The sequence below is a fragment of the Dipodomys spectabilis genome, unplaced genomic scaffold (assembly GCF_019054845.1).
Source record: "Dipodomys spectabilis isolate Male_0828 unplaced genomic scaffold, ASM1905484v1 ptg000184l, whole genome shotgun sequence".
NCBI classification, from domain to species: Eukaryota; Metazoa; Chordata; class Mammalia; order Rodentia; family Heteromyidae; genus Dipodomys; species Dipodomys spectabilis.
This window is the reverse complement of record NW_024870861.1, coordinates 302,748-322,499: the sequence shown is the minus strand read 5'-3', so window position 1 is coordinate 322,499 and position 19,752 is coordinate 302,748. Positions and strand designations below refer to the sequence as shown.

At 54.7% G+C, this 19,752-nt stretch overlaps 1 protein-coding gene across 1 annotated transcript; it reads right to left on the bottom strand.

Annotated features, from left to right (window-relative positions):
- Window positions 1-40: 40 nt before the first annotated feature.
- CUNH21orf58 (chromosome unknown C21orf58 homolog) lies at window positions 41-19,549 on the bottom strand. The gene is made up of 10 exons (XM_042695307.1): window positions 19,541-19,549; window positions 17,632-17,760; window positions 17,027-17,098; window positions 15,747-15,789; window positions 13,032-13,096; window positions 11,340-11,489; window positions 9,819-9,930; window positions 3,021-3,130; window positions 2,748-2,935; window positions 41-188 (listed from the first exon to the last, which is right to left on the bottom strand). The coding sequence occupies exons 1-10, from the start codon at window positions 19,547-19,549 to the stop codon at window positions 41-43; spliced, it is 1,026 nt and encodes a 341-aa protein (XP_042551241.1).
- Window positions 19,550-19,752: the final 203 nt, after the last annotated feature.

Sequence of the window (19,752 nt, the reverse complement as noted above, 5' to 3'; positions counted from 1 at the left end):
TCCTATAGAGACCCTATTAATACCCTTGGAGGCGTGTCTGTCATGTGAACATTTTAGCCTGCTCCTTGGTCTCTAGGCTCACCTGTATACTGGTTCCTGTAGTGAGGAAGGCACATGGGGAGTGTGGCAATTCTGACTTGTTGGGCTCTGACCTGCAAGCTTCCAAGGATATAAAGACCAGGACCACCCTGAAGAGGAAGTTAGCAAATGAAAAACTTACCCTTTAAGGCACTTAGTGAAAATTTACTCATAATTCTTGAAATTAATATCTTTAAAAGCTGTGCATGGTAGCCCATGCCTGTAATTCTGGCACTTTGAAAGTTGAGGCAGGAGATCTCAAATTCAAAGCCAACTGGGGCTACAAAAATGATATCTAAAACAAAATGGGGGGGCGGGGGAGGTGGGAGGTGGGAGGGAAGGGATGGAAGGGGGAAAACAAAGGAGAAGGCAACAATGCTCAATAGGAAATGTACTCATTGCCTTGCTCACTTAACTGTAACCCCTCTATATAGCATTTTTATAATAAAAAAGTACAAAAAAATTCCATTTTTTTTTCTTTTCCAAATCCAACAAAAAACAAAAACAGTTTTTTTGTTTTTGTCAGTCATGGGGTTTGAACTCTGGGCCTGGGCACTGTCTCTCTGTTCTTCAACTTAAGGCTAGCACTCTGCCACTTGAGCCACAACACCACTTCTGGCTTTTTCTGCTTATATGGTACTGAGGAATTGAACCCAGGGCCTCATGCATGCGAGGCAAGCACCCTACCACTGAGCCACCTTCCTAGCCCCAAACAAAACAATTTTATAAGGAGACTGAGACCTGAGGATCATAGTTCAGAGCCAGCCCAGGCAGGAAAGTTCCTGAGACTCTTATCTCCAATTAACCACCAGAAAACTGGAAGTGGTTGGGCTGGGAAGGTGGCTCAGTGGTAGAGCACTTGCCTTGCATGCATGAGGCCCTGGGTTCGATTCCTTAGCACCACATAAGCAAAAAGAAAAGCCAGAAAACTGGAAGTGGTGCTATGGCTCAAAGTGGTAGAGCACTAACCTTGGGCTAAAATGCTCAAGGACAGTGCTCAGGCCCTGAGTTCAAGCCCCATGACGGACCAAAAAAAAGTAGCATGTACATAGTATAAGAGTCTGAGTCTTGACAGGACCAGGAGAGATGGATGGATGGAAGAAACAGCACCTTGCATGGCTTTTTTTTTTTTTTGGTCGTGGTGCCTGAACTCTGCTCTTCAGCTGTGGACTAGCACTCTACCACTTGAGCCTCAGCCCCACTTCTGGCTTTTTCTGCTTATGTGGTACTGAGGAATCGAACCAAGGGCCTCATGCATGCAAGGCAGGTACTCTACCACTGAGCCACCTTCCCAGTCCCTGCATGGCTTTTAAGAACCAGAGTGCAGCCTGTGTTTGATTCCTTGGAAAAAGCTGTGCAAACCAGATCCATCATATACAGAGTCTGTTTTGGGTCCTTGTGTGTGTTGGTGGTGGGGTGGGGGAAGGTATATATATTTTGTGTGTGTGAATATCCCAGTATTGGGACTCTACTGCTTGAAGCACACTTCCAGTCTGGCTTTTTATTGTTTAATTAGAGAAGTTCTCCATTTTTCAGCCCAGGCTGGCTCCAGACCACCACTCTTAAGTCTCAGCCTCCTAAATAGCTAGGATTATAGGTATGAGCCACCAGTGCCCAACTGTGTGTGTGTGTGTATGTGTGTGTTTTAACTCAAATCTTGTCATTCATGTTCTGTAAATTGCTTTTTCCCCCTCTCACACATGTGGCAAACAGGTCTCAATTACTGCGTTTGACTTTTCTATGTGTGCGCAGCAGGATGTGTCACTAATGAAACCTGGGCCTCACATGTGCTAGGCAAGCACTCTACCAATGAGCTACATCTCCAACCCAAATGGATAGGGGGGTTTTGTTTGGTGGCGGGGCTTGAACTCTGGCCTGGGCGCTGTCCCTGCTCTTCAGCTCAAGGCTGGCGCTCACGGGCTTGAGCCACAGCCCCACTTCCGGTTTTCTGGTGGTTCGTTGGAGATCAGGCTCACGGCCTTTCCTGCCCCGGCTGGCTTTGAACCGCGATCCTCCGGTCTCAGCCTCCCGAGCAGCTGGCATGCAGGCGCGAGCCGCAGGCGCCCGGCAAGTTGATGTTTTTCTGCTTTCCGGCGGCGGGGCGGCGGGGCGGCGGGGCGGGGACCCCAGCCCGCGTTCCTGCCGCTCAGGTCTCTGCGGTGTCTGGGCTGGGGAGGTGTGCACCGCACCGGTGCAGGTGGGCCGGGCCCGCCGCGCCCGTCCTCCCGTGGCTGCGCGGGCTGTCCTCCAGGCTCCGCCCGCTCACCGGTAGCTCCGGCTCCTCATCAAGACGGCGTCACCGCTTAGGGGTCCGGCCGGCCGGCTGGAAGGCGGGCAGCGCGTCTCGGGAGCCGCCCCTCGTCCAAGGCCAGCGCGGCTAGCTATCCTCGCGAGAGGGGCACTGCCCGCACGCCGCTGGCCACCGCCAGTCCTGGCTCCCCCACAGGCAGCGAGCACAGCGGGGGCCGCGGTTCTGGGGCCGGACACCCAGCAGGCCCCGGCCCCGCCCCGTGACCCCGGCCCCGCCCCGTGACCCCGGCCCCGCCCCCCAAGGCCCACCTCAGACTTACCCGCCCAGGACCGCGGCCCCGCCCCGTGACCCCGGCCCCGTGACCCCGGCCCCGCCCCGTGACCCCGGCCCCGCCCCCCAAGACCCTCCTCAGACTTACCCGCCCAGGACCGCGGCCCCGTGGCTCACTGCGGGCAGGAGCGCGGCGGCGTCCGGGAGTCCTGGGGTCCACGTCGGGTACCCGGCGGGGGCCCGCGGCGGGGCGACGGGCGCGTAGTGGTGGTGGTGATGCACCGGGGCCGGCGGCCTCTCGGCCCGCGGGACCACCGGGCTCGCCCAGCGCGGGTCCTGCCGGAGCACAGGGCGCGTCAAGCCGAGCGCGGGCTGGGGTAGGGTGGCTGGGCTGGGCGGTGTCCCGGAGCCCGAGTCCCACCTGCGGCGCGGGGCGCGGCCCTGGGGCCGGCGGCAGCGCCTTGAGCATCAAGTTCTGCATGAGGATCTGGTGCATCTGCGCGTTCTGCATCAGCATCATCTCCACCATGTCTGAAGGGAGAGTCCGAGTCACGGCCGAGCCGCCCCCGGCCCGCGGCCCACCCCGCCCGCGGCCTGGCCCACCCCGCCCCGGCCCACCCCGCCCCGGCCACCGCCTCGCAGCCAACCCCGCCCGCGGCCCACCCCGCCCGCGGCCAACCCCTCCAGCCAACCCCGCCAGCGGCCACCGCCTCGCAGCCAACCCCGCCCGCGGCCCACCCCTCGCAGCCAACCCCGCCCGCGGCCACCGCCTCGCAGCCAACCCCGCCCGCGGCCAACCCCTCGCAGCCCACCCCTCGCAGCCAACCCCGCCCCGGCCACCCCTCGCAGCCAACCCCGCCCGCGGCCAACCCCTCGCAGCCCACCCCTCGCAGCCAACCCCGCCCCGGCCACCCCTCGCAGCCAACCCCGCCCGCGGCCTGGCCCACCCGGCCCGCAGCCTGGCCCACCCCGCCCCGGCCACCGCCTCGCAGCCCACCCCTCGCAGCCCACCCCGCCCCGGCCACCGCCTCGCAGCCAACCCCTCGCAGCCCACCCCGCCCCGGCCACCCCTCGCAGCCAGCCCCTCGCAGCCAACCCCGCCCCGGCCACCGCCTCGCAGCCAGCCCCTCGCAGCTAACCCCGCCCCGGCCACCCCTCGCAGCCCACCCCGCCCCGGCCACCCCCTCGCAGCCAACCCCGCCCCGGCCACCCCTCGCAGCCAGCCCCTCGCAGCCAACCCCGCCCCGGCCACCCCTCGCAGCCCACCCCGCCCCGGCCACCCCCTCGCAGCCCACCCTGCCCGCGGCCCGGCCCAGAGCTGCCGGAGCCCAGGCCCAGGGTCTTCTGAGGTGCTGTCCTGTGGCCAGAGGCGGCGCATGTGAGGCTGGTCTGAGGAGGTCCAAGGAGGTCATGAGTGTTAGGTTTTTAAAAAGAGGTAGCCGAGTAAGAACTGCACCACACACGTGGTATTCAGGTAAGGGGTAGGTTTATTCAGTAGATCTGCTGGGACCAGGCAAGGTTGGCACCCACGCGGCTGGCAAAAGGCCTGGGAATGAGAGAGAGCTGGGAAAGAGAGGAAAGAGCTAGAAGAGAGCAGAGAGAGGGCGTCTGGGCCTGGGCTGGGCCTTATCTAGGGTAAGGGCCGGAAAAGGTGTGGCCACATCAAATTCAGATGTGACCTCAGTGGATGCAGATGTGACCTCTTCCAGGTGTCCAGTTGCCTAGGTAACACAGGTACTGGGTGGAGACTTTGCTGCGAGGAGGGTGGAGTCTGCTAGCCATCCAGGAGCAGACCTTACAATGAGGAGGTCATGAGGTCCGAGGTGGTCATGAGGAGGTCCGAGGTGGTCATGAGGAGGTCATGAGGTCCAAGGTGGTCATGAGGAGGTCATGAGGTCCGAGGTGGTCATGAGGAGATCATGAGGTCCAAGGTGGTCATGAGGAGGTCATGAGGTCCAAGGTGGTCATGAGGAGGTCATGAGGTCCGAGGTGGTCATGAGGAGATCATGAGGTCCAAGGTGGTCATGAGGAGGTCATGAGGTCCGAGGTGGTCATGAGGAGGTCCGAGGTGGTCATGAGGAGGTCATGAGGTCCGAGGTGGTCATGAGGAGGTCATGAGGTCCGAGGTGGTCATGAGGAGGTCATGAGGTCCGAGGTGGTCATGAGGTGGTCATGAGGTCCGAGGTGGTCATGAGGAGGTCATGAGGTCCGAGGTGGTCATGAGGTGGTCATGAGGTCCGAGGTGGTCATGAGGAGGTCATGAAGAGGTCCGAGGTGGTCATGAGGAGGTCATGAGGTCCGAGGTGGTCATGAGGAGGTCTGAGGAGGTCATGAGGTCCGAGGTGGTCATGAGGAGGTCATGAGGTGGTCATGAGGAGGTCATGAGGTCCGAGGTGGTCATGAGGTGGTCATGAGGAGGTCTGAGGAGGTCCGAGGAGGCCTGAGGTGGTCATGAGGTGGTCATGAGGAGGTCCGAGGTGGTCATGAGGAGGTCATGAGGTGGTCATGAGGAGGTCATGAGGTGGTCATGAGGAGGTCATGAGGTCCGAGGTGGTCATGAGGTGGTCATGAGGAGGTCTGAGGAGGCCTGAGGTGGTCATGAGGTGGTCATGAGGAGGTCCGAGGTGGTCATGAGGTGGTCATGAGGTCCGAGGTGGTCATGAGGAGGTCTGAGGAGGTCATGAGGTCCGAGGTGGTCATGAGGAGGTCATGAGGAGGTCCGAGGTGGTCATGAGGAGGTCATGAGGAGGTCCGAGGTGGTCATGAGGAGGTCATGAGGAGGTCATGAGGAGGTCATGAGGAGGTCCGAGGTGGTCATGAGGTGGTCATGAGGAGGTCATGAGGAGGTCCGAGGTGGTCATGAGGAGGTCATGAGGAGGTCCGAGGTGGTCATGAGGAGGTCATGAGGAGGTCCGATGTGGTCATGAGGTGGTCATGAGGAGGTCCGAGGTGGTCATGAGGAGGTCATGAGGAGGTCTGAGGAGGTCCGAGGAGGCCTGAGGTGGTCATGAAGTGGTCATGAGGAGGTCCGAGGTGGTCATGAGGAGGTCATGAGGTGGTCATGAGGAGGTCATGAGGTCCGAGGTGGTCATGAGGTGGTCATGAGGAGGTCTGAGGAGGCCTGAGGTGGTCATGAGGTGGTCATGAGGAGGTCCGAGGTGGTCATGAGGAGGTCATGAGGAGGTCATGAGGTCCGAGGTGGTCATGAGGAGGTCATGAGGTCCAAGGTGGTCATGAAGTGGTTATGAGGAGGTCTGAGGAGGTCTGAGGAGGTCATGAGGAGGTCTGAGGTGGTCATGAAGTGGTCATGAGGTGGTCATGAGGAGGTCTGAGGTGGTCATGAGGAGGTCCGAGGTGGTCATAAGGAGGTCTGAGGAGGTCTGAGGAGGTCATAAGGAGGTCCGAGGTGGTCATGAGGAGGTCTGAGAAGGTCCAAGGAGATCTGAGGAGGTCATGAGGTCCCAGGTGATCATGAGGAGGTCTTGAGGAGGTCCGATGTGGTCATGAGGAGGTCTGAGGTGGTCATGAGGAGGTCCGAGGAGGTCTGAGGAGGTCATAAGGAGGTCTGAGGAGGTCATGAGGAGGTCTGAGGAGGTCATGAGGAGATCTGAGGAGGTCAAGAAGGTCCGAGGAGGTCATGAGGAGGTCAAGAAGGTCCGAGGAGGTCATAAGGAGGTCCGAGGAACATCCGAGGAGGTCAAGAAGGTCCGAGGAGGTCCGAGGAGGTCAAGAAGGTCTGAGGAGGTCATGAGGAGATCTGAGGAGGTCATGAGGAGGTCCGAGGAGGTCATGAGGAGGTCCGAGGAGGTTGTGAGGAGGTCATGAGGAGGTCATGAGGAGGTCCGAGGAGGTCGTGAGGAGGTCATGAGGAGGTCATGAGGAGGTCAAGGTGGTCATGAGGAGGTCCGAGGTGGTCATGAGGAGGTCATGAAGAGGTCGAGGTGGTCATGAGGAGGTCTGATGTGGTTATGAGGTGGTCATGAGGAGGTCTGAGGAGGTCATGAGGAGGTCGAGGTGGTCATGAGGAAGTCTGAGGAGGTCATGTGGAGGTCAAGAAGGTCCGAGGAGGTTGTGAGGAGGTCAAGAAGGTCCGAGGAGGTCTGAAGAGGTCCAAGGAGGTCGTGAGGAGGTCCGAGGAGGTCATGAGGATCATCCGAGGTTGGTATGAGAAGGTTGAGGTCATGAGGAGGTCTGAGGAGGTCGGAGGTCATGAGGAGCATCCAAGGAGGTCGTGAGGAAGTCAAGGTCATGAGGAGGTCATGAGGAGGTCAGGAGGAGGTCCGAAGAGCATCAGAGGAGGTCTGAGGAGGTCCAAGGAGGTCTGAGGAGTTCCATGGAGCATCCAAGGAGGTCCAAGAAGTTCCGAAGATGTCATGAGGAGGTTGTAGGAGGGTCTGAGGAGGGTTTTAGGCAGGACCTGGGGGCAGCCAGCATCTACCGGGTGCCCGCTGTCTGAAGGAGGAACAGTGGCCCGGCCTGGGCTGCAGCGGCAGCACTAGCCCTGGAGGGCCGTCAGGTCCAATGCCAGGGTACTCTCTGCAGCCCGGCTGTGGCCTGACCTCCCAGGACTGGGCCTACAGCATGCATCAGCAGGCCAGCCAGAGAGTGCACGGGAGGGCTGTGCAGAGGGAGTAGAGGGTATGCACGGAAGGACTATGGATAGATGCCCTGGCCTCAAGCTGACTGGCTGAATTGAAATCTGTTTGTATAACCACTTAAAGATAATAATTTAAAAAATCAGTTCAGGTCTGGGAAGGTGGCTCAGTGGTAGAGCGCTTGCTTTGCATGCATGAGGCCCTGGGTTCAATTCCTTAGCACCACATAAGAAAAAAAAAGCCAGAAGTGGCGCTGTGGCTCAAATGGTAGAGCGCTAGCTTTGAGCTGAAGAGCTAAGGGACAGTGCCCAGGCCCAGAGTTCAGGCCCCATAACCGGACCCAAAAAAAATAAAGATGGCCAACTTCATGTTACATGTTTTTATTCAAAATGGTAAATGCTAAAAAGTAGGAACTGAGTGTCATGTTATCAGAGTGGTACTAAGGCCATCATAAGGGTCCTTAGCGTATGTTGAGAGAACACAACTATCAATCTAGACTTTAATACCCAGCATAACGTGGGCTGGGAAGGTGGCTTAGTGGTAGAGTGCTTGCCTACCATGCATAAAGCCCTGGGTTCGATCCCTCACTACCACATACACAGAAAAAATGGAAGTTGTGCTATGGCTCAAGTAGTAGAGTACTAGCCTTGAGCAAAGAAGCTCAGGGACAGTGCCCAGGCCCTGAGTTCAAGCCCCAGGACTGGCAAAACAAAAACAAAAATATCCAGCAAGATGTGTATAAGAATGAGAAAAATAAGAACTTTCGCAGGAAATGAAGCATGGAGAGAGCTCTGTAGGTGTTTCTAAAGGTATATAGAAAGATTACATATGGAAGGTCTTGACATTACTGGAGTGAATAAAATTGCCAGATAAATTCATATCTCTTTTCTATGAAATTAATGGTACTAGTGTCTACTGTTGTGAGGTATTTTTTTGTGTGTGCTAGTGAAATTAGGGATTGGATCAGGGCCTATAGCTTGCTAGAGAAGCCCCTTCAACTATGCTCTCGATGCTTTCTTTATTGTTTTTTCTTTTTTTGAGGTAGGGTTTCACTTTGTCCTGGCTAGCCTCAAATTATCTCCTGCTGTCTTTTCCTCCCTAGCTGGGATTACAGACATGTACCACCATGCAGAGCTATTTTATTTATTTTTAATTTTTTAATTTAAAAAAAATTTTTTTTTTTTTAAATTTTTTTGGGAGGGTCCAGTCATGGGGCCTGAACTCTAGGCCTGGGCACTGTCCCTCAGCTCTTCAGCTCAAGGCTAGCGCTCTACCACTTGAGCCACAGCGCCACTTCTGGCTTTTTTTTTCTGCTTATGTGGTGCTGAGGAATCGAACCCAGGGCCCCATGCATTCAAGGCAAGCGCTCTACCACTGAGCCACCTTCCCAGCCCTGCAAAGCTATTTTAACAAGTAGAACTGAAATTATGCTATTACTCTGCCGCGGACCGGCTCTGTTGGGACGACGGAGGACACCTAGTGGAGGAACTGGAACAGGTGGGGAGATGGCACTCAGCGTCCACTCCTCTTGCGTGTGAGCTGTCTGGTGGCACTCGGCGTCCACTCCTCTTGCGTGTGAGCTGTCTGGTGGCACTCGGCGCCCACTCCTCTTGCGTGTGAGCTGTCTGGTGGCACTCGGCGCCCACTCCTCTTGCGTGTGAGCTGTCTGGTGGCACTCGGCGCCCACTCCTCTTGCGTGTGAGCTGTCTGGTGGCACTCGGCGCCCACTCCTCTTGCGTGTGAGCTTCTGGTGGCACTCGGCGCCCACTCCTCTTGCGTGTGAGCTGTCTGGTGGCACTCGGCGTCCACTCCTCTTGTGTGTGAGTTGTCTGTTTGCCATCTCCCCACCTATTCCAGTTCCTCCACTAGGTGTCCTCCGTGGTCCCGACAGAGCCGGTCCGCGGCATTACTCCAAGTGATTTTGCCTTTTTGCATTCAAATATTTGATCCTGTTGAGATCTGTTTTGGAATAAGGAATGGAGTATTTAAACTTTGCTTCACTAAATAGCTATCTACTTAAATATTTATTTTTTGCTACGGGCTTTGCCATTTTTTTCAACAAGGCATACAAATATACGCACCCCCAAGCATAAAAACATGCATGCACATACAGTTTTCTCAGTTTTTGTTTGCCTTAGAGACTGACATACTACCACCAAAGTTTGATTAACCTAGTGTGAACAGCACCCCACAGTGGCCTTAACGCAGCCTTTCTCAGAGTATAGACTGACCTACAGTAGTCAACCAAGCCAGTTTCAAGGTAAGGATAGACAGATTGCTGGGCTAGAAATGCAAACATCTATTGGATAATACAGCCTTTCAAAACATGTAGATCGCCAGGTGCCAGTGGCTCACACCTGTAATCTTAGCTACTCAGGAGGCTGAATAAACCACCAGAAAACCAGAAGTAGTGCTGTGGCTTAAATGGTAGAGTCCTAACCTTGAGCTGAAGAGCTGAGGGACAGTGCCCAGACCCAGAGTTCAAGCCCACAATCGACAAAATATATATATATTTTTTTCATGTTGAGTTGCCAAAAGGCAATTCTAATGACTATCCTGCTTATAAAAATATTCCCTGTCAGTACACATTTTCATAAACTCATGATATTATATGAATCACTTACCTTCCTTAATATTTCCTGATCTTTGAGCGGCAAAGACCTGAGGAGGAGGAATCTGTGCAATGAATGGCTGCTGAGGCAGCTGCTGAATGATGGTGGCAGGAGGCTGGGGCACCTGAGAGAGCCAGGTGATCAGCTGCCGCAGTGTCCCTCCTCAACCCATTTGCTACTCATTCACCCACCCACTGCCCACTGATCATCCACACATCCCTCCACCCATCATCCAAGAGCTTCCAATGACTAACTCTACAGTTTAAGTGGAAAACGGACTGGAAAGGTGTTTGCATCTGGGTGTACACAGGACGCAGTATTTGTTCATTTGTTTATTTATTTTATGCCCTGGCCATTGCCCAGGCTCTTAGCTTTTTTTTTTTTTTTTTTTTTTTGCCAGTCTTAGGGTTTGAACTTGGGGCCTAGGTGCTGTCCCTGAACTTCCACTTCCAGCTTTTTTGATAATTTATTGGAGATAAGAGTTTCATGGACTTTCCTGCCCAGGCTGACTTCAAACCACAATCTTCAGATCTCAGCCTCTTCAGTAACTAGGCTTAAATATGAGCTACCTGGAGCCTTCCTGAGGCTTAAACTCAAGGTCTGGGCACTGTCTTTGAGCTTCTTTTACTCAAGGCTAGCAGTCTACCACTTGAGCCATAGTTTCACTTCCCACTCTTTTTTTCTTTCTTTTTCTTTTTTTGGTAGTTTAGTGAGAATAAGAGTCTTATAGACTTTCCTGCCCAGGCTGGCTTTGAACTGTGATCCTCAGTCTCAGCTTCCTAAGGAGCTAGGATGGTATGTGTAAGCCACTAGCATCTGGTTAGGATATGATATTTTTAATGTTTATTACATTTCCTGTTTTCTGGTCTCATCAATTCTGCTTTAAAAGCTGGGTGCCTGGTGGCTCATGTCTGTAATCTTAGCTATTCAGGAGGCTGAAATCTGAGTATTGAGGTTCATAGTCAGCCCAGGCAGAAAATCTGTGAGACTCTTATCTCCAATAAAGCACCAGAAAACTGGAAATGGTGCTGTGGCTCATGTGGTAGAGCACTTGCCTTGAACTAAAGAGCTGAGGGACAGCGCCCAGGCCCAGAGTTCAAGCCCCACAACCGACAAAAAAAAAAAAAAAAAGAAAGAAAACCTGCTTTAAAGCACCTAGATATAGTCAGTCTTTAAAATTTTCTCCAAGTTAACAGAGCTGTACTGGTAGTTCAGTGTCATTTTCATTTCCCAAATTAAGAGGCAGATCTATGTATTCAATGACTGAATCAGCTGACAGATGTTGTAAATTCTGTCTATCCAGTCCTGTGCCAACTTGTCTGTCCTATAATAGAGGACATGCATGGGAGTCCCCAGGGGCCCTGGCTAGCAGATGCACTGACTGGGAGAGAAGTGGAGGGCCTGGGCCTCCATCTCCTTGACAGTACACAACCTTTCCTTGGCGACTTTTGTAGCCCCCTTCCACACTGCTGGGAGGCCTGTGTTCTGACCCCCCTCCCCTGCCTGGAGCTGTGTTTTCCTGAGCCCTCTTACCAGGTGCTGGATGACCCTCACTGGTTCTGGGGAGGTGGCAGAGTGCATTCCCACAGGGGGTGCCTCCCTGTGCAGGACTGGCCTGTGGGTTCCTTCATGTGTCTCCCTCCAGGGGAGGGTTCCCGTATGCTCGTCCAGCAGCTGCTGTTCCTGTAAGATCAACAGAGCCTGCTGGCCTTTGAGCTGGCAGCAGAAGGGCCTGGGAGAAGGGGCTGTCACCTCAGGGCTTTCCCATGCCACCTCTCCTGCCCAGGGCACATGACCCTAGTGTGCTTGGGCCCTCAGGCCTGTAGCTGAGTAGAGAACCTCAGAACAAGAGCCAGCCTCCAAAAGCAAAGCTGGAGGCTTTAAAGTCGGACTGCTTCTTTTAAAATGCAGCAAATAGGTCTGGGAAGGTGGCTCAGTGGTAGAGTGATTGCCTTGCATGCATAAGGCCCTGGGTTCAATTCCTCAGTACCACATAAGCAGAAAAAAATAAAGCCAGAAGTGGTGCTGTAGCTTAAGTGGTAGAGTGCTAGCCTTTAGCTGAAGAGCTGAGGGACAGCACCCAGGCTCAGAGTTCATGCCCCATGGCTGACAAAAAATAAAAATTAAAAAAAAATAAAAATAAAAATAAAATGCAGCAAATATGCCAAAAGTGGCACTGTGGCCCAAATGGTAGAGGCCTAACCTTGAGCGCAGAAAGGCTCAGGGGCAGTACCTAGGCCCTGAGTTTACTCCAGAACTGGCCAAAAAAAAAAAGCAAATAATTTCAAACCAGGTTCTGGTAGTTTGTTTTTTTCTTCCAAGACAAAAAATCTGATTGCTTTTCCAGCACATTTCAGCATCTGCTTCCCACCAGGCAAGGCCCTGGCCTCTGTTCTGGGGTGTGTGTCGCGAGGCTCATGCCATCTTGCTGCTCTCAAGTGTAGTTTACACAAGTGCCCTGGTTTCAGTGCCTAGAGCCTAGAACCCTGTGGGAACTGAGCCCTTACCTATCACCTCTTTTGATGCATGGCCTAGGCAGTTCTTACCTCACTACCCAGAGCATTCAGCCTACACGTTCCACTTTCTTATTTATTTTATTTTTTGCCAGTCCTGGGGCTTGAACATGTCCTAGGCTCTGTCCCTGAGTCCCTCTGTGCCAAAGGCTAGTGCTGTACCACTTGAGCCACAGTGCCACTTCCAGTCTTTTCTGAGTACTTTATTGGAGATACGAGTCTCATGGAAGCTGGGTGCTGGTGGCTCACACCTGTACTTCTAGCTACTCAGGAGGCTGAGATCTGAGGATTGCAGTTCAAAGCCAGACTCTTATCTCCAATAAACCACAGGAAACTGGAAGTAGAACTGTGGCTCAAATCCGAGAGCGCTATCCTTGAGCTGAAGAGCTCAGGAACAGTGCCAAGGCCCAGAGTTCAAGCCCCACAACTGACCAAAACAAAAAAGTCTCACAGTCATCCCGGGCTGGCTTTGAACCATGATCTTCAGATCTCAGCCTCCTGAGTGGCTAGGATTACAGGTGTGAGCCACCAGCACCCAGCTTTACACCTAGTTTCTAAAGGAAGTGGGTAAGATGTAAAGTCTCTTAGCTGCTCACAATTTAGTTTCTATATACAATCCACAGTCTGTCCCAGAAGTCCAAAAGGCCACCCCTGGGTGAGGTCTGAGTGTGGTGATGAGGGCTTCAGCATTTTTGGAAGGTGTGTGGCCTACCCAGAGTCTCTGCAGCAGGTCTTTCCTTCTCCTATGAGCGCTCTGCAGGGCAGCATCCAGCCTGTCTTGTCCTGGAAGGAGGGAGGGACAGACTCACTCTCCATTTTGTTGCTGGTGACCTAGGTGGTCAGGGATGTCATGCATTCCATCAGGGTGGGGGGGGGCATCCTGGCTCAGGTCTCAGGGTGCTGGGGTGTCCTGGGCTCAGGGTGCAGGGGTGTCCTGGCTCAGGTCTCAGGGTGCTGGGGTGTCCTGGCTCAGGTCTCAGGGTTCTGGGGTGTCCTGGCTCAGGTCTCAGGGTGCTGGGGTATCCTGGCTCAGGTCTCAGGGTTCTGGGTGTCCTGGCCTAGGTCTCAGGGTTCTGGGTGTCCTGGCCTAGGTCTCAGGGTTCTGGGTGTCCTGGCTCAGGTCTCAGGGTTCTGGGTATCCTGGCCTAGGTCTCAGGGTTCTGGGTGTCCTGGCTCAGGTCTCAGGGTGCTGGGGTGTCCTGGCTCAGGTCTCAGGGTTCTGGGTGTCCTGGCTCAGGTCTCAGGCTGCTGGGGTGTCCTGGCTCAGGTCTCAGGGTTCTGGGTATCCTGGCCTAGGTCTCAGGGTTCTGGGTGTCCTGGCCTAGGTCTCAGGGTTCTGGGTGTCCTGGCTCAGGTCTCAGGGTGCTGGGGTGTCCTGGCTCTGGTCTCAGGGTTCTGGGTGTCCTGGCTCAGGTCTCAGGGTTCTGGGTGTCCTGGCTCAGGTCTCAGGGTTCTGGGTGTCCTGGCTCAGGTCTCAGGGTTCTGGGTGTCCTGGCTCAGGTCTCAGGCTGCTGGGGTGTCCTGGCCTAGGTCTCAGGGTGCTGGGGTGTCCTGGCTCAGGTCTCAGGGTTCTGGGTGTCCTGGCTCAGGTCTCAGGGTTCTGGGTGTCCTGGCCTAGGTCTCAGGCTGCTGGGGTGTCCTGGCCTAGGTCTCAGGGTTCTGGGGTATCCTGGCCTAGGTCTCAGGGTGCTGGGTGTCCTGGCCTAGGTCTCAGGGTTCTGGGGTGTCCTGGCCTAGGTCTCAGGGTTCTGGGTGTCCTGGCTCAGGTCTCAGGGTTCTGGGTGTCCTGGCCTAGGTCTCAGGGTGCTGGGGTGTCCTGGCTCAGGTCTCAGGGTTCTGGGTGTCCTGGCTCAGGTCTCAGGGTTCTGGGTGTCCTGGCTCAGGTCTCAGGGTTCTGGGTGTCCTGGCTCAGGTCTCAGGGTTCTGGGTGTCCTGGCTCAGGTCTCAGGGTGCTGGGGTATCCTGGTTCAGGTCTCAGGGTGCTGGGGTGTCCTGGCTCAGGTCTCAGGGTGCTGGGGTGTCCTGGCTCAGGTCTCAGGGTGCAGAGGTGTCCTGGCCTAGGCCTCAGGGTGCTGGGGTGTCCTGGCTCAGGCCTCAGGGTACAGGAGTGTCCTGGTTCAGGTCTCAGGGTGCTGGGGTGTCCTGGCTCAGGTCTCAGGGTTCTGGGGTATCCTGGCTCAGGTCTCAGGGTTCTGGGTGTCCTGGCTCAGGTCTCAGGGTTCTGGGGTATCCTGGCTCAGGCCTCAGGGTTCTGGGGTGTCCTGGCTCAGGTCTCAGGGTTCTGGGTGTCCTGGCTCAGGTCTCAGGCTGCTGGGGTGTCCTGGCTCAGGTCTCAGGGTGCTGGGGTGTCCTGGCCTAGGTCTCAGGGTTCTGGGTGTCCTGGCTCAGGTCTCAGGGTGCTGGGGTGTCCTGGCCTAGGTCTCAGGGTTCTGGGGTGTCCTGGCTCAGGTCTCAGGGTGCTGGGGTGTCCTGGCTCAGGTCTCAGGGTTCTGGGTGTCCTGGCTCAGGTCTCAGGGTGCTGGGGTGTCCTGGCTCAGGTCTCAGGGTTCTGGGTGTCCTGGCTCAGGTCTCAGGGTGCTGGGGTGTCCTGGGCCCCTGGGCTCAGGTCTCAGTAAACACTCATCTGAAAGGAGGACTGAGGCTGGTGACTCTGAGGGAAAGGGCCATGCTGAGGTGCAATGTGGGGAGTTCAACTGGGGAGTCCGTGGCAGGCCCCTGTGCACTCCACACTGAAGCAGCACTCCTGTAGCCTCCTGGCTCAGAGAGGCAAGAGGCCTCCATAGTGCTCTGGCTTCCCTGCAAGTTCTAGCCGCAGTCTGTCTGGAGAGAGCAGGCCTGCCTTCCATGTGTGAGTGAGAGGAAGCTCTGGAAGGAAGCTCTACAACCCCTCCCTCTTCCCCCCCAATACACTTACAGCCACAGGGTTGGGCTCTTCCAGGCTCCTTGGGCCCACCTAGAATTGGGGTGCCAAGTTCTGCCTGCTGTCCCTGGAGCTTCTGGAGCACAATAGCTCAGTTGCTTTCAATTCCAAAGACCAAGACTCACTCCTACCCCTTTCCCAGGCCCTTACTTAGGTGAGAGGCATAGGCCTGGATGTGTACTCTGTCACCAGCTGCTGAGGAGGGAAGACTGAACCCCACCTTCCACAGGACAAGATTTGGACTCTGGAGTTAAAGGATGTGGGTCTGTCTGGCTCCATGACTTCATTTTTTAACCTGCAAAATGCTAGCAAGAGTGTGTATCCTCTAAGTTGTATAGGTAATGGTGGTATGCATGTGTGTATTGTTTTACACGTGAAAACAAAAGCCTTTCAGTGTGTTGAGAGCAAAGGCAGCTCCCAGGGCTACTGCCCTGCACCTGTTACCATGGGCCTGCCTCCCTGTGGATCCATGAAGTTCAAGGCTCTTACCGGACACAAAGTGGGCACCCTCAGAGCCCTCTTCCATGTTCTCTCGTTCTCGTTCCAGCTTCTGTGAGAAACATCATGAGCATGGTATTAACTCAGGTTGGTGAGTGGCATCTACCCTGCCTACCTGTTGTATCCAGTAGTGATGCCATAAGCTCTAGGAGTGCCAGTAGCCAGACCTGAGTGTGAGGATCCCAGCCCGGGCAGGAAAGGCTGTGAGATTCTTATTTTTTTTTTGTCGGCCGTGGTGCTTGAACTCTGGGCCTGGGCACTGTCCCTCAGCTCTTCAGCTCAAGGCGAACGCTCTACCACTTGAGCTACAACGCCACTTCCGGTTTTCTGGTGGTTTATTGGAGATAGGAGTCTCACGGTCTCTTCTGCCCGGGCTGGCTTTGAACCGCGATCCTCAGATCTCAGCCTCCTGAGTAGTTAGGATTACAGGCGAGAGCCAACAGTGCCCGGCTAAGGCTGTGAGATTCTTATCTCCAACTAGCCACAAGAAAACTGGAAGTGGTGCTGTGGCTGAAAGTAGTAGTGTATTAGCCTTGAATGAAAAAGCTCAGGGACAGCGCCCAGGCCTTGAGTTCAAGCCCCATGACTGACAAAAACAAAACAACAAAAACCCCAACTGTGCTGGGTACACATTCAACATGAGGCACTAGCTCCTTCTTGAACACAAAGGGTTATCTGATGGACAGCAAGGGGTCATTCTAGTGGGTTCTTCTAGAAAGATTCCTGAAGTGCAAGCCTTAAACAGACTTTTCAGGATGAGACCTGGCTAGTGGCACCTCTGACTGTTGCCAGCATGGCCTCGGGTGCAGGCCTGTGAGAGGCAGGCAGTGGGAATGGAGCAGTGCGGATGGAACACTGGCCACTCAGGGCACTGAGGTCCTGGACCCTACGCCCAGTGGCCTTCCAGGACCAGGTGTTCCAGTGCACCCTTAGAGAGCTGAACAGGGGACTGGACCTGGCCAGCCTCTGTCACAGATGTAAGTACCAAGCTGTCTCCAAAGCAGGGGAGGTTTCTTTAAAAACTGGAAGAGTGACACATGCTTCATGGAGCTCTGCTGGAGGTGCAGCCTGCCTCCTGGTTGCAGAATCTACTAGAATCTACTTGGTTCTACCCAAGTGCAAAGGAGAAACAAACAAAACAATCACATTTCTCCTTCATGAGGCCACAACTAGGTAAGTTGCCAAGTGATCTGCACAGCCAATAGGGGTGGGAAGCAAATTGTGTTGTTCTGTAGTTCCAAAGCCAGTCTCCTTGGAGGAGTTAGAGGCAGTGGTTTGGGCTGTCTCACCTGTTCTAGGAGCCTTAGCGTCAGTCGGGTCATGGAGTCTGCCCCTGAGGAATCCAGCATCCTGGGGACTGTCTGAGATGGCAGCAGAAGGGGAGAGGGCCAAGGCCAGCTCTTGGCCCTGGTCCTCAGTTGTCTGCAGCAGGCACCTCAGTGCTATGGCTAGGATCTTCTGACGGGGTTTTGGAGACTAGACTGGGGAGTGAGAAGGGTGAGCAGGAGGACACCATCTCCTCCCTGGACTGAAGTGCTGGGGCCAGCTCTGGGATTGTATATGGCCGTTGCCAGGCAGGGAGGGAGGTACTGGGGTTGCCAGGTTTCCACTGAGAGTATCCATGCAAGTTACCTGTCAACACAGAACCACAGGCACAGCCAGGTAAAGGGGCAACTGTAGGGCCAGAGCTAAGACTCTCCCCAGGTACCTCCTCCTTCTCAGGACAGAGGGACAGACCTCCGATTCTCCTGGGGAACCTCCTCCCTCTCAGGACAGAGCCTGGAAGAATCGGTGGAGGCCACTCCCACCACCCTGTCACTCAGGACTGCCCTTAACCCTTCTAGGGAGCCCTTCAAGCAAGACAGGAGTGCAGCTGGACACCTGGAAGACCTACCTGAGGGCTCAGGAAGTTCTTTGGGGCAGAAGGGTAGAGTGACCGGGACCTGGAGCTGCGTGTATGGTGGGACCCACACACGCCAGAGGCCAGTGCCTCACACAGGATATGGGCCAACAATAGCCACTCCTGTGGGTAAGGTCAGCTTTGATGTGACCTGGCGCAGAGTGCAGCTAAGAGTGCCTACACCCAGGGGACCCCAGGTCAAGTGGGGTGCTGGGGACAAAAGGAAGTTGATTTGCAAGAGGCAGACAAAGACAGGGGAATGAGGTCATGCAAGGCGGTTCTAAGCTCCAGGTTTGCAAGTGAGCCAATTTCTCCTGAGTAGGAGGATGAATCACATTCATGAAATTGGGCATTGACAGAAGGTGGGCCAGGCCTCTGGACTCAAGGGGATCCTGGGCAGGGCTAGCAGTTCCACAAAGCCCTGAAAATCCCATCAGACTCTGAATATTGTCTCCTGAGTTGTCCTGTTGCCCTCATACTTCAGCTTTTGGGGTTTTAAAGGTACTGTGGATCCATGATGACCCACGTGGGTTCTGGGAGCCTCTCTGGATGTTGGAGGGGCTAGGGCAGAGGAGACTGTCCATCCATCCATAGAATCAAGGGCCAGCCTTGCCGGTGACATCAGTGTTCCACCTAATGTTGCTACAGAGAGGTCGGTGTTGCCCGTTTCAGTTTGGTCCTCCATCTGGAGGATGGTTCCTTGAGCTCTTAAACCCCACTACTAGCTCCAGTGGACCCATCCCCAAATCCAGACACTGGCGTGTCTCCATGTCTTTCTGATGGGAGTTCCCGGAGACTGACAGGTAGGTCTGAGTGTGGATTGGCCAGTTAACTTAGTTCAACAACTCAGGGAAACGAGGTGGTAACCATCAGGTACATGCCTTCTAGTGGGCATGACTTTCTTACCTTTATTTTTGAGAAAAGGTCTCACTATATAGCCCAGACTAGTTTTGAACTCCTCAGCTAAAGCAATTCTCCCTCCCTAGCCTTCTGAATGCTGGGACTGCAGGTATGCACTAACAAACAACCACAGAATTTTTTTTTCATAGGTTATTGTAAAAACAGTTTGTTTATCCTTAAGTAGTTGTACGAAGGAGTTCCATTTCAACATGTCAGGCTGTGAGTATAATGCATCTGGATCAGTGTCACTCCTTTAGAACCAGTTTTAGATCTGCAGAAAAGTTGAAAAAGATGTTGGTTTCCACACAACGCATTATGGCTTTACTTACAGGCAAGACATATTTGCTATAATTAATGAAGGACTGTTGGGACATTGCTAAATAAAATCCAATCTTTTCTGGTCTTAGTATTTTGCCAAATGCTCTCAATGTGGGAATCTCAGGACCCGTCCCAAGGCTCCTTGTGGCTACAGCAGCAACAGTGTCTTTGAGGTCCCTGTTTTTGGTGACTGAGTTTTGAGTACTGTCAAGTGGCTGAAGTGGTGGCGTGCTAGCTGAACAAGAAGAAGAAGAAAAAAGAGTGGCCGCAATGTGACTAGTGGTTGAGCATCTGCTTCACAAGTATGAGCCCGTTGGAGCTGGGAAGGTGGCTCCGTGGTAGAGTGCTTGCCTTGCATGCATGAGACCCTGGGTTCAATTCCTCAGCACCACATAACCAGAAAAAATCAGACGAGGCGCTGTGGCTCAAGTGGTAGAGCACTAGCTTTGAGCTGAAGAGCTGAGGGACAGCGCCCAGGCTGAGTTCAGGCCCCACATCCGACCACCACCACCACCAACAACAAAAAACAAGTATGAGCCCGTGTTCAAACCCTAGGGCCCCCAAAATGAAGCACCGGCTTGAGGCGCTGGGCAGACAGCAGGCGGCCGGGTTGGACCAGCGTGGGAATTGGGTGGATGGTGCGGCCTCACCACACCCTACCCTGGCCAGCCTCTCCACCACCCACCACTGCCATGTCGCTCTGATCTCCGTGTTTTCCCTCCTTTGTTGTCTGGGAGGACGCGCTCTGCACAGCACCCTTAAAGCAGGGAGCCGCGTCCTTGGCCGCTAGACCGCGCGACGTGTGTCGAGGGCCCCGGCCGCCCGCGGCCCGTCGGGTTCCCGCGTCGCAGACGGCTCCCAAGTGGTTCTGAGGAGCGGGCAAACAGCGCCCGGCCT

What these genes read in the sequence shown, in the direction of transcription:
- CUNH21orf58 (XM_042695307.1), bottom strand. An exon ending in AGAACTTCCTGAGCCCTCAG is followed by an intron (nt 17,099 to 17,631) that starts GTAGGTCTTCCA and finishes CTGCCATCTCAG; the next exon opens with ACAGTCCCCAGGATGCTGGA. An exon ending in GGGGCCGCGGTCCTGGGCGG is followed by an intron (nt 189 to 2,747) that starts GTAAGTCTGAGG and finishes CTTCCTCTTCAG; the next exon opens with GGTGGTCCTGGTCTTTATAT.